The 12873-nt window shown below is 39.6% G+C and overlaps 2 protein-coding genes across 2 annotated transcripts; both read right to left on the bottom strand.

Moving 5' to 3' along the window:
• On the bottom strand, positions 1-999 carry LOC110875886 (probable receptor-like protein kinase At2g23200). Its single transcript, XM_022124082.1, has one exon. The coding sequence runs from the start codon at positions 997-999 to the stop codon at positions 1-3; it is 999 nt and encodes a 332-aa protein (XP_021979774.1).
• A 4634-nt stretch (positions 1000-5633) lies between these two features.
• On the bottom strand, positions 5634-6584 carry LOC110875885. Its single transcript, XM_022124081.1, has one exon. The coding sequence runs from the start codon at positions 6582-6584 to the stop codon at positions 5634-5636; it is 951 nt and encodes a 316-aa protein (XP_021979773.1).
• Positions 6585-12873: the final 6289 nt, after the last annotated feature.

Genomic DNA, 12873 nt, shown 5'->3' with positions numbered 1-12873 from the left:
TTATGCAATAATGACGAAATTAGGAAAAAGGAGAATAAAGGCAATAATATAGAAGGGACTTACAACATCTTCATGTCGCAGTTGAATTTGCAATGTTTTTTCAAGTTCTTCAAGAACATTTTTCATATGTGGGCGGTGTCTTCGCTCCTTCTTTAAGCAACAATACGCTACTTCTGAGTATTTGGTGAGTGATTGAAAGGACATTTGACTCCGTAGATCTGGATAGATTATATCTTGCAATGTTGTGTTTTCAAAATGATGTATGGCGAATGGAGCTAGTAACCTATGACCATCGTTCGGAATAAATGCCTTCCTCCCGCACAACAATTCAAGCAAAACTACTCCGAATGAATAGTTATCCGACTTGTGTGTCACACCTTTGGCTTTTTCAATTGTCGGGTCCATATACCCTATCGTGCCAATAGGTTCAGAGAGGATCACCTGGTCCATTCGGTTAAGCGATTGTTTGATGGAAACTTTGAAACCAGATATCTTGGGTTCCCAATTCTCATCTAATAAAACTGTAGAGCTATTGATGTTAAGATGTATAACACCATAACCACGTTCTTGGTCATAATGGAGGTAACTCAACGCACGAGCCACGCCCACACATATCTTCAATCTTTGCGTCCATGTGAGGTTCGGGTTGCTTAGATGCTCCTTGAGACTTCCATTTTTGGCCTCATACATGGTTACGATGATCCTCTCGTTTTTCTCGTAACAAAATCCAACAATAGAGACTATATTTGGATGCTTGAGATCAGAAAGCATTGAAACTTCTGTCCAGAACTCGACGACTCCTCCACCGTGCTTACAATCTAACCTCAGCGCAGAAATCTTGATCAACTCCCCGGACCGCTGGAGTTGTCCTTTGTATACATGTCCCAATCCACCGCGTCCGATGATATTATCATGATGAAAGTTGTTGGTGGCGTTTAGTACGTCTTCAAGTGGGATTTGTAAGTGAGCAAACTTGGTGATTAATGTAGTTGATGCCATTGTCAGTAGAAACTAGGGGTTACAAACTATCAAAAAGCTGGTGAGATATAATAAGATGTATGAGCAACGACGTATGAATAAAAAGAACTATTACATAACAAGATGTATGAGCAACGATGTATGAATAAAAGAACTATTATATATATATTTTTGAATGCCAGGCAGAAAGAGACGTATAGTATATATTAACTTTTTTTTTTTTTAAATAAAACTTTATTAAAAACAAACCTCCGATCCAAACGGGCAAAAGGCCAAAACACTACAACACCCCCGACCCAAACGGGCAAAGGGCCAAATTACAACATATACATGGGATATTTACACCATTCCCTCCAACTTAAATACTTACATGAAGATCTATTTTTTAGCCACCCAAAACCTCTCGATTTGATATCTATCATAATCTCTTGAGAATTTCTCCTAATCTGGTTGAACACCAATTCGTTCCTAGCCTTCCATATGCACCAACACGAAATAATAACCAATCCCCGTAAAATCTTTTTCATATTTTTATCTCCTTGATTAGACTTATGGATTTCCATCATATCTTTAAAATCGAAAGCGAATATCGGTGGTATGTTGCACCAAGTACTGAATTCCGCCCAAACTCTAATCGCTATCGAACAAGCAGTAAACAGATGTTCCACCGTTTCGTCCTATTCGTCACAAAAAGGACATAACACCGAAGCTAAATCCACATTCCTTTTTCTCAGATTGACTCTCGTAGCCAGACGATCCAGATTACCTCTCCAAGCCATAATATTGCATTTGATAGGCGCCTATTTGCTCCATTCGGAATAGGGAAGATGATTGTTTCCCCTATAAAAAATAAACACCTTCTTCACCGAGAAACCGCCCTTTTTATCAATGTTCCAGATCCAAGTATCCTTATCATTTGATAGTCTCACCGTGTTGATAGCTTCTAGGCAATCCTTCCACTCTTTTTGCTCAATATCAGATTCGGGAATTCTAACCCAACTCCAACAATATTCTCTCGTATCTGGGTTCGGTCCTAATCTCTCCGAAATTCTGCAAGATTTATGAGACTCCAGAACAAACAGATGTAGCCATCTTTCCACGAATGGAAGATCCCCCATCCATGTATCTAACCAAAAACGAATCTCTCTCCCCCCCCCCCTTCCCCACTTTTCCCATAATCACCTGATTGGTGGTTTTCCATTTAATTTTAATTTAAAAATCAATTTAGCAATATTATTCCAACACCCTCTAAATTTTCCGTTACAAGGCAAAAAACTCCATTGATTATTATTCTTATGACACGCATCAACCATTTTCCTCAAAAGGCTATGACTTTCAATTCTATACCTCCATCCCCATTTAAAAAGAAAAGCTTCATTAACTTCTTTTAATCTGTTTATACCCAACCCTTTTTTCTTATTAACTATTGGTACAAACAAGTTACCGCTAAATTTTTGAAATGATCAAATTGTTGGTGTGATTAAATATATACTGGATCACCTCGGGGGTATAAAGAAAAAGCAAGTCAGTCGTTGGAATGTAAAAGGTTGACCACATCAAGTGGTCGTTGTCATACATTCGATGCTAATTAGTCATATATGCATTTTAATATTGAAGATTAGCACATGCTAGCCTTGAAATTATAAAATGGTAACGTGCACTTCACATGTTTTCAGCTGCAAATGCAAGACATCCTAAGTCCTTGTGTAGTGGGCGGTATGCCGGCGGTATAACCCCCATAGCGCCCCAAAAACGCCGGGAACACCAAAACCATCGGCGCCATGTTTCAAAAATTTGGGGGAGGCGCGAGATTTATCGCGGCGCCATGGGGGTGCTTCTCCGGCCTTGGATAACGCAATCGGACCTGAAGACCGAGAACAAGCCGGAATTTCAGCCGGAGAAGATGACCTGAAGCCGGAGAAGAAGGCCGGAGAAGAAGACCTGAAGCCGGAGAAGAAGGCCGGAGAAGAAGACCTGAAGCCGGAGAAGAAGGCCGGACAACAAGCCGGAATTTGGTTGCCGGAGAAGAAGACTGTTGCGGTGTTGCCGGAGAAGAAGACTGTTGCCGGAGAACTTGGTCCCTGCATTTTTTTTTTCTGGTTTTCCCCTCATAGATAAAATGCTCTGTTTTTGTGTTTGTGTCCCATAACCGGACTTTTAGTGCGTTTGGCCGGAGAAGAAGCCGGAATTTCAGTGAGTAATGATTAGGCGGGGGCGTTACAACACACACCTAGATCTTTTTTTTTAACCGCGAAAGTTTTATATATATATAGAACCCAACAAGAAACTGGAGCGAGAAAAACAAACAACAAAAAACAAGAAAAACAAGAAGGAAAGACAGGATTACAATAACTCGACAATATCAAAATTGATCTATTTGTCCAATACTAACGAGTTCGACTTCCTTCGATGACACATCCAAACAAACGTGTCCTCCTTGATACTCTCGACGGTTCTCTTGACCGGCACGAAAGCTTCATCAAACGTCTTCTTGTTGCGGGCTATCTAAATCCTCCAGATTGTAGCTAAGGTTACCATATGGACGATTTTTCTCCACTTCCTCGATCCCGGGCAGCTGGCAATGGTATCGAATATCCTTGTTAAGGAGGTCGCCTAAAACGGAAAAGGGATTCTCAACCAAACAAATACGTTCCACCAAATGCTCCTTGCAAAGAGGCAAGAAACGAAGATGTGATCCACATCTTCCCGCACATAACCGCACCTATCACACAAGTGGTTCTAAATGTTTATACCCCTTTCAATGAGCCCACTCTTTGACGCAACTTTACCCATTGTCGCGCGCCAAGCCAGGAAGTTTGTTTTTCAGAGTCGCCCAGTTGTTTCAGAAGAACGACCAGCCGTTATCAATTATCCTGTCTCCTCCTTCTAGGAGCTTTCTAAGGTCCTTGACAGAGAATTGAGCACCCTCTTCATTTTCGAACACCCATCTATCGCGGGCATCCGAAATAGAGACCTGGTGTAACAGAGACATGATGGAACCGGTTTGGATCCATTCGGTTGGAGACACGGGTGCCCTCACCTAATCCCAAGCACACTGCCGGCTGATCGTTTGATCCGTAAGATACTCCACAACAGTCCCGTCTTTATTTTTCGCCAATCGGAAGATCTCGTGAAATTGGTCTCTAAAAGCAACCTGGCCGACCCATACATCCTTCCAAAAACGGGTGTTCGCACCATTCCCTACTGTAACTTTCAGCTTATTAGAGATCTCGATCCCCATCTTTGTAAGCACCTCATCCATTGAAGCAATATCCTTCCAAGATCCCGGAATGGATTTGTTGACAGGAATGATTTTATTGTTCGACTTTGTTTTGTGGATGGACGACACGACTTTGGCCCAAAGGTGATCAGGATTCTCCCTTAATCGCCACCACCACTTAACAAGCACCGCGTAGTTAAATTCTCTGATTCTGCCAATGCCCAAACCTCCTTTATCTTTCGCTCTAGTTAATTTATCCCATTTGACCCACCTCATTTTATGGCTCTCACCATTCTTGCCCCATATAAAATTTCTTCTGATTTTTTCAATTTCTTCATCACTGAAGACCGAGCCTTGAAAATAGATAAAAAATAGGACGGAAGGCTGCCCAATACAGATTTCGCAAGGGTCACTCTACGCGCAAAAGAAAGAGATTTTGCCTTCCACGATGCCAGTTTCTTCTCAAACCTGTCAATAACCGGCTGCCACTTACTCACCCGTTTCCTATTGGTGCCGATCGTCACTCCAAGGTAATCAAAAGGCAGGTTCTTTTTCTGACAATTAAGTAACCCCGCCATTCTTTCAACCTAGGGATCATTCACACCCACCCCGATAAGATTGCATTTTTTGGTATTTATTTGTAGACCTGTGACCAAGCTAAGGCACCGCAATAGCCGGCTCAAGACAGTCACATTCTCTTCGCTCCATACTCCAACAAAGAGGACGTCATCGGCGTAGCATAGGTAGGAGATGCTTGGCCCGTCGTTTGGCAATTTTATACCTTTAAAAAGACCGAGAGCCACTGCTCTATTAACGAACATAGACAACACCTCCATAGCTAGTACGAACAGAAACGGAGATAAGGGGTCTCCTTCACGAAGGCCCCTTTTGAAAGTGAACTCCCCGGTAGGGGAGCCATTAACCAGGACCGAACCTTTCCCGGATTCTAAACATCCCTTCACCCACTTGATCCAACGCTCCGGGTACCCCATATACTCCATAGTTTGAAACATAAATTTCCAGTTGAGGGAGTCGTAGGCCTTGTGAAATCAACTTTAAAAATAAGAAGCTGTTTTTTCTTTTTCTTGGTCCACGATACCACCTCGTTCATAATAAGAGCATTATCTAAGATACTACGTTTACCAACAAAGGCCGTTTGGCAAGGGGAGATCAGTGAATCAATAACATGCTTGAGCCGAATTGCCAAGACCTTAGTAATTATTTTGTAAACCGAGCCAACTAAAGTTATTGGTCTGAATTGGGTCAAGTACTGAGGGTTAGCCGTTTTAGCAATGAGGGTGATAAAGGTAGCGTTGCATCCCTTACTAAACTGACCCGAGCTATGAAAGTCCACCATGACTTTTTCCACTAGCGGCTTAAGGTCATTCCAGTATCTTTTAATGAATCTCATCGAGTAGCCATCTGGTCCAGGCGCCTAGCTACCGTCACACTCCTTGATAGCTCGCCAAACTTCTTCTGAAGAAAAACTGGCCACAAGAGAAGCCGAATCCGTAGTTGAAAGGACCGGCAACCCCAAGTTAGAGAATTTAGGTCGTCTCCTCATCGATTCAGCGAAAAGACTCCTAAACCACTTTTTAACTTCAACTTTCAATGCCACCGGATCCCTCACCCGAACCCCGTTAAAAATGAGCTCCTGAATTCTGTTTGTGGTAATGTTAATTTTAATTGCTCGGTGAAAAAATGCTGAATTTTCGTCTCCGAACTGGACCCACTTTATCCGAGCTTTCTGCTGTAAATCCAAACATTTCTCATGCTCAATGGCCTTAAGCTTAACCAGAAGAGAGGCCCGCTGTTCCAGCTCCACAGGAGAGAGAATGGTCGTTTCCGCTTTTGATTCCAGCTCCTCGATACCTTTCGCTATTGACTCATACTCCTTCTCTTCCTCCATCCGCACCGACTCCCTCCATTTTTTGATGTCAGCTTTAATCATACGAAGAACTTTATAAAGGGCTGAATCACCAGGTGCATTAAGGTCGACTCCAGCAACTTGTTGAGCAACGAATCGATTAACCGTCTCCTTACCTGTCCACATGTTAAACATCTTAAACGGGATAGGGCCGAAATCCATGTTAGAGCATTCCAGATAAATCGGCAGATGGTCAGACAACCCTCCCCTGAGAACCCTTAAATTGGACGTTGGCCACTTGGCCATGAAGGAATCACAAACCAAGAAGCAATCCAGTTTGCTCAATTTAGTGCCGTTGTCAGAGACATACGTGAACTTCCCTCCCTGCATATTGAACTCCATAAGGCCGACCCTAGAGATGAAGTCATTAAAGGCAGCCGCATCTGTGGAGTCGAATCTCGAATTCATCCTTTCATCGGTTTTTCTAACATCGTTGAAGTCACCCAGCAGAAGCCACATTCTTGAAAAATTCCTTTTAATTTGAAGGATATCCTCCCATAACAGCCTCCTGCCAACCAACTCCCTTGGGGCATAAAGCCGAGTGGAACCGAAACGAAACAAGGTGGGCTCGGGCTTCGCTTGTTTAAAAATCAAATCGTGTCGAGCCGACTCATTTTTCTAATGAGCTGGAAAGTTGGGCTCGAGTTCGGCTCGTTAAAAGCTCGAGCCAGCTCATGGCTTGTTGAACCGGCTCCTTTGTTTAAAACAATTGTTTTTTTATATTTTTTTAAAACATAATGATATACATATACCAAAAAACAATAAATAAAACATTATTTAGGTGAACTAGAAAAGACTATATGTTACTTAACTTAATATATATATATATATATTTTAAATCAATACTACTAATTATGAGTATAGCTTAACAATCTATTTATTTCAATAAAAAAATTACCATGTTACTAATTAAGCAACATTTCTTAAACATATTATAGAACTAGCAGGGTGCCCGCGCAATGCAGCGGGGACGACACTTTGCATTGTGGTACTCCTTTTGTGTAATTTTTCTTACACGTACAATGTTTATTATAACATCATTTTGGTGGACATACGCCGTAGGCGAAATCATTGGTTAGTCCATTATATTGTGGTATGTATGGGTTCAGTTAATTTGGTTATTATCCTCAATCGAAGCCAAAATCGAAGTCATCGGTTGTTCTATTTTATTAACCAATTGGTTTTCGGTTATCAGTTTTATTTATTTGGTTAGATTGACGGTTTTTTGTTCGATCCGTTTAATAGCCAAAACCAAAGTTTGGCTAATATTTTTGGTTGGAAATACGTGAAATTTAGGTATAAATACATGAAATAGAAGTATAAACACATAAAAAGGATGTGTAAAATATATACATGAACTAAAGGTATAAAAGCTAGAAATATATGATAATATGAATGGTTCGGTTCAGTTCGCTTTTGTTAATTTTGGTTAAATAGAGATAGAATAATCAATAACCAATTTTGGTTAATTCAGGTTTTGGGTTAATTGGTTTTCAACTAATTCATTTGTTGGTTGATTTCGGTTCGGTTTTGTTTGTTTTCGATTCGGTTTGGTTAATGATTCAGTTATTGCTCACCTTAAACACTGTTAATTATGTAACCTATCCTTTTTTATAATTAACAAAAAATATAGCATTATTATACTCAATTTTTTGTTTTTTTTTAAATATCAATGTACAAAAAAGTTATGACCGTTCAAAATTTGTGGGAGCAATTAGTGTTTTATAAAGGGATAAAGTGTAAGTACTAACTAATTATCTATGCTTTTGTTAAAAATGACGGAATTGAAGTACCCTTATCTCAAGCATTATGTATAGTACAAGTAACCCTTGCCACTTTAATAAAAAAAGTTGTAGTTTAATAAAAAAATTGTTACATCGATGTAAAATGCCCTTCCTTAATATAATAAACAAATAGATAAATTCAACCTGAAAGCTTTTGAAAAACAAAAAATTTGCGAGTTTCACAAGACCGAATGAAAAATATTAACTAATACAAAACAACTAAACTTTTTGGAAACAATCCCAGCTAAATTTAACTTCAAGTGAATTCTCGAGCTGGTGCAACCCTTCAATACTTAAACTTGCAGCTCCTCCCTCTCAACCGCTTGCTTTTATGAAGAATCACACTCGTGATCAACCAATGGCACAATCTTACAGGTTGCTCCAAGCCTCACGAGAAAATTGGTCTAACTTCTCATGATTTTTTTTTGAGGGTAGGTTACGCGGTTCAAGTACTTCTTCCATACTACAAGAGAAAAATTGTGTATTAAAAATATTAATATGCATACGGGATGTTTATACATGTAAAACCCCAAAAATATTTGTAATATATATATAAACTTATGAAATATAACTAGGGATAATATGAAATGGAGCCCTTTTTTATAAAACCTAAGAACTTAAGGGACTAAATTGGACAAATTGAAAACTAATATTGATAAAAAAAGAAATTTGACACAAAACACACACTGAGTGTGTGTTCTGGTTGACCAAAATAGTGAGTAAAAAGGGGAGATCATCTCCAAACCCTAATTTCACAAAATCCAACAAAATCAAAGAGGAAATAGGGTTAAAAATTAGTGCTTAACCTTAATTCGTGGTCACCCAAGTTAGGAAATCACAAGGTATGTTAAATTTTGGTGTTTGATGATGTTGTGATTTTGTGATGAACAATCATAATTGTGATTCAAGTATGAATGATAGATGAACACTTGAATTGTGATAGAGAAATGGTTGAACTTGATGGTAAAATGTTGAATTCTATGTGTTAATCACACACACTAGACATAGAGATTTGAAAACAATGTTAATACATGATTAATAGTAAAGTCACGAACTTGATAATAGAAGTATGGGAATCTCACCCACAAGATGCTCGATATAATGCCTAAGTGATCTTGAAATGTGAAACTACGAAAGAATCACGTAATTGACTAGTTTGACAAGTTGCGTGTAACATATTGTAATGTGGGTTCTAAACGATAAATCGGATTGATTTCTATAGGCAAATTGAGCGAATCATCAAGTGGTCAAGACAAAGCAGACCATCGCTTGAAAGAAAAGCTTTGAAGGTACGTAGCTTATGCTTCGAAGAAATTCTTGTTGGTTTTGTATTAACATATGATTGATTTTTTTTAGATTAGTTTTGGAATTCGGTTTATGCATATATGATGCATTGTGTATGAATGAACCGGGAAGTTAAATACTGAACTAATGATAAGTTTGGATGTTTGAAAGTGATGGATTTCACTAAAACATTCAAACGGGTCAAAATAACGACTCTATGAAAGGTTTGGCTACTTAAAAGCGATGGATTTCGCTAAGTGAACCAAACAAGTCAAAATGATAAGAGTATTAAAGGTTTGGTTACTTAAAGGCGAGGATTTCGGTAAGTAAACCAAACGGATCAAAACGAGGTCTTAATGCATAATGGGATGGTTGCATAAGTAATGACTTAAGTATATTACCCGGATAATGGGTAGGAGATCAATTATATGCGTAAACCGGGAATCAGGAATGCGGATTAAAAGTCAAAGACTCGGGTGGTGTGTTTAACTAGAAGATGCACAATTCCGTATATGGGAATCGTGTTAAGTAAGTTCAACTACTTATAGTTGAACGCGTCAAATAAATAAAACACATAATAGATAACGGGTGTATAAATCTCACGAATAAAGCCCCGGGTATTAGGAAACATTCATAGTTATGATATGCACATGAAATTGAAAGTAATTAACCAAGTTTGTTTGTTTAAAACTTGAATGGGTCAAATAATTTGAAAATAACTATAAAGCCGCGAGCTTAAAGTTAAGCATGTTGTTAATTCGGATGTTGGATTTCAATTCGAAATGATAGAGGATCGAATTACGATCACGTAGGAAGAAACGGGAGGTTAAACGGATAAACGAAACGAAAGTTATGGTCGTTTTGGTGTCAAGGGCAGATTTGGAATTAAAATACTGCAAGTTAAACCGCAACCTATGGTACAAGACCGTAGGCTACGGTCTGGACATTCTGTCCGCGTGATTGATGCAGACCGTAAGCTACGGTCAATGGACCGTAGCCTACAGCGGGCTTGGGCCAAAATTTTATTCTTTTATTTTCTTTGATGTACAAGGTAGTTTATGATAATATACTACTTTTAACTCTTATATTACTAACATTTAAGGTTCTTAAATGTTGTTTAGGTCACAAGTATAAGTGGCATAAGGATGGGATCAAGCTTGAATATAAGGATAGGATCAAGCTACGGGCTTGGGCCAAAATCTAACGACCTGCAAGCATGCAGACAAGTGTATCAGCATAACGCCAGCGAGTTCAAAGTTTGTCAAAAATGTTTGGTTACCAAATATTAGCTTAAAGCATGTTGATTGTGACAACTGGCACTTTTCCATGTATTCCGTACAATGATGAACAGTAATCTGTGTTTTAATGAATGTGCATGATTAAAATTAACAAGACGAATGATTTCCTGATTTCCATCATATACATACCAAGGCATTTCATATTGCAAGATTTTTATCTTTATTACATGCAACACAGCATGGTACAATTAGTGCATGAAACAAAGTTAGCACAGTGATTAGACAAACTAGAAGTACTAACGGGAGTTCAGTACTCAGATAGACATGATGTTAAGACACAGAATAAGCCCCGAAACCAAGTGTTACATTAGAATAGTGTGTAGGAAAGTAGGGATTACAAAACTGCCTTCCTAGTAATGATTTAGGTGTCGGAAAGTGCCAGAAACACACTAAAACTGCAGAATTCTGCAGAAAATAACCAAAATTCCGCAATATTCAGCATTTTAACAACTAAATATAATGCAGAAATGTGGTTTAATGGTCCAAAATACCTTCCTAGGTGTCGGGAATTAAAACTGTCATAAAAGACAACATAAAGCACACTAAACTGCGAAATTTAGCACCTTAACGAACCGGTAACCAACCAAACAACCGGACACTACCCGAAACATCAAATTTTCACTAGAAGCATTGTTTTTGTGTTACGAAGCTAGTTATGGTCACCGGCCATCGTAACACACCCTAAAACACTATAACATCTAAAATCCTAACCATTACACATATAATCTAACTAGATTGTTAGCCTACATTTGAAACTCAACCAACAACCCCCCCCCCCATGACCGGTTATGAAAGTGGGCCCCACCCCTTGATTTCTTTGCATTATTTTATTAAGATGTGTTGCTAGATTTGGAGCATTAAAAGGAGATAGACAACTAACCGTCAAGATCGGTACCCCTTACCGAGAATTGATGACTTGACGACCAACTACAAGGTCCCAGCCACTATTCCAAGATGGACTTAAGGACAGGATATCACTAGTTGAGGACACGAGAAGAAAGTATCCCTAAAACGAGCTTTAGGACTCGATTTGAGCATTATGAGTTCCTTGTCATGCCGTTTGGCTTAACAAATGCACCGACAGTATTCATGGACCTCATGAATCAGGTGTGTAAGCCGTACCTGGAAAAGATCGTGATTTTATTTATTGACTACATTCTTATATGCTCAAAGACCAAGGAAGGTCATGAGCAACATCTGCAATTTATCTTGGGACTCTTGGAGAAAGAACAGTTGTGTGCTAAGACGTCAAAGTGCGAACCTTGGATTCGCGAGGCAAGATTCTTAGGTCACGTGGTGAATAAGAACGGGATTCATGTCGACCCTGCAATCAAGAACTAAGGAGTCCCAAAGACACAACTAAGAATTTTTGGGGATTGTAGGACTCCTAGAAAACTTTTCAAGGATTTCTCAACCGCTAACAACCCTAACCCAGATGATACCTATCTTGTCTTCACCTGACAGTACCAATAGTATTGTGGTTCTTGTGACGCTTCTCGACAAGGTCTCGGTTGCGTGTTGATGCAACGAGACCAAGGCATCGGGTACGCGTCACGTTGATTAAAGGATCATGAGAAGAGACCTTGAACTAGGTGCAGTATTTGCGCGTTGAAGATTTGACGTCATTACTTGTATGGAAAACGCTGCACGATCTTTACTGATTACAAGGGTTTGCAGCACATATTTGATCAGAAGGACTTAAACATGAGATAACGAAGATGGATTGAGCTACTGAATGTTTATGATTGTGAGATTAAGTATCACCTAGACAAGGCAAGCGTTGTAACAGACGCCTTGAGCCGCAAGGATCACGCAAAGCCTCTAAGGGTGCGACCCTTAGAGATAACCATACAGACGAATCCCGCTATTCAGATTCGTGAAGCTGAGCAAGAGGCGCTCAAACCAGAGAACCTACAAGCTGAGGCATTACGTGGAATGGGAGTGCGATTATGGCCTAAGGTAAACGGAACATTATACTTCATGGAACAACTTTGGGTTCCGTTTCGCGTCAGTTTACGTACGCCTAATTTGGGACAAGGCTCATAGGTCAAGGTACTCGATCCATCCTGGATCCGACAAGATGTACCAAGACTTGAAGGATTGGTATGGGTGGCCCAAGTCGGAAGCTGATATAGCTACCTATGTGGGTAAGTAGGTAACTGTCTTACTTGTCCCAAAGTTAAGATAGAATATCAGAGGGCTGCTACAACAACCTGAGATTCCCATATGGAAGTGGGAACGAATCTCAACGGATTTCGTTACAAAGCTACCGAGAACCCAAGGAGGGCATGTTATGAATTGGGTGATTATTGATCAACTCACCAAGTCTGCACATTTTCCTACCGATCAGTGAGGAAGTCAGCACAAGGAAATTAGCAGAGA

This window comes from Helianthus annuus, chromosome 9 (assembly GCF_002127325.2).
Source record: "Helianthus annuus cultivar XRQ/B chromosome 9, HanXRQr2.0-SUNRISE, whole genome shotgun sequence".
Classification (NCBI taxonomy): domain Eukaryota; kingdom Viridiplantae; phylum Streptophyta; class Magnoliopsida; order Asterales; family Asteraceae; genus Helianthus; species Helianthus annuus.
The sequence above is the reverse complement of the archived record's forward strand: the minus strand, read 5'-3'. Positions and strand labels throughout refer to the sequence as shown.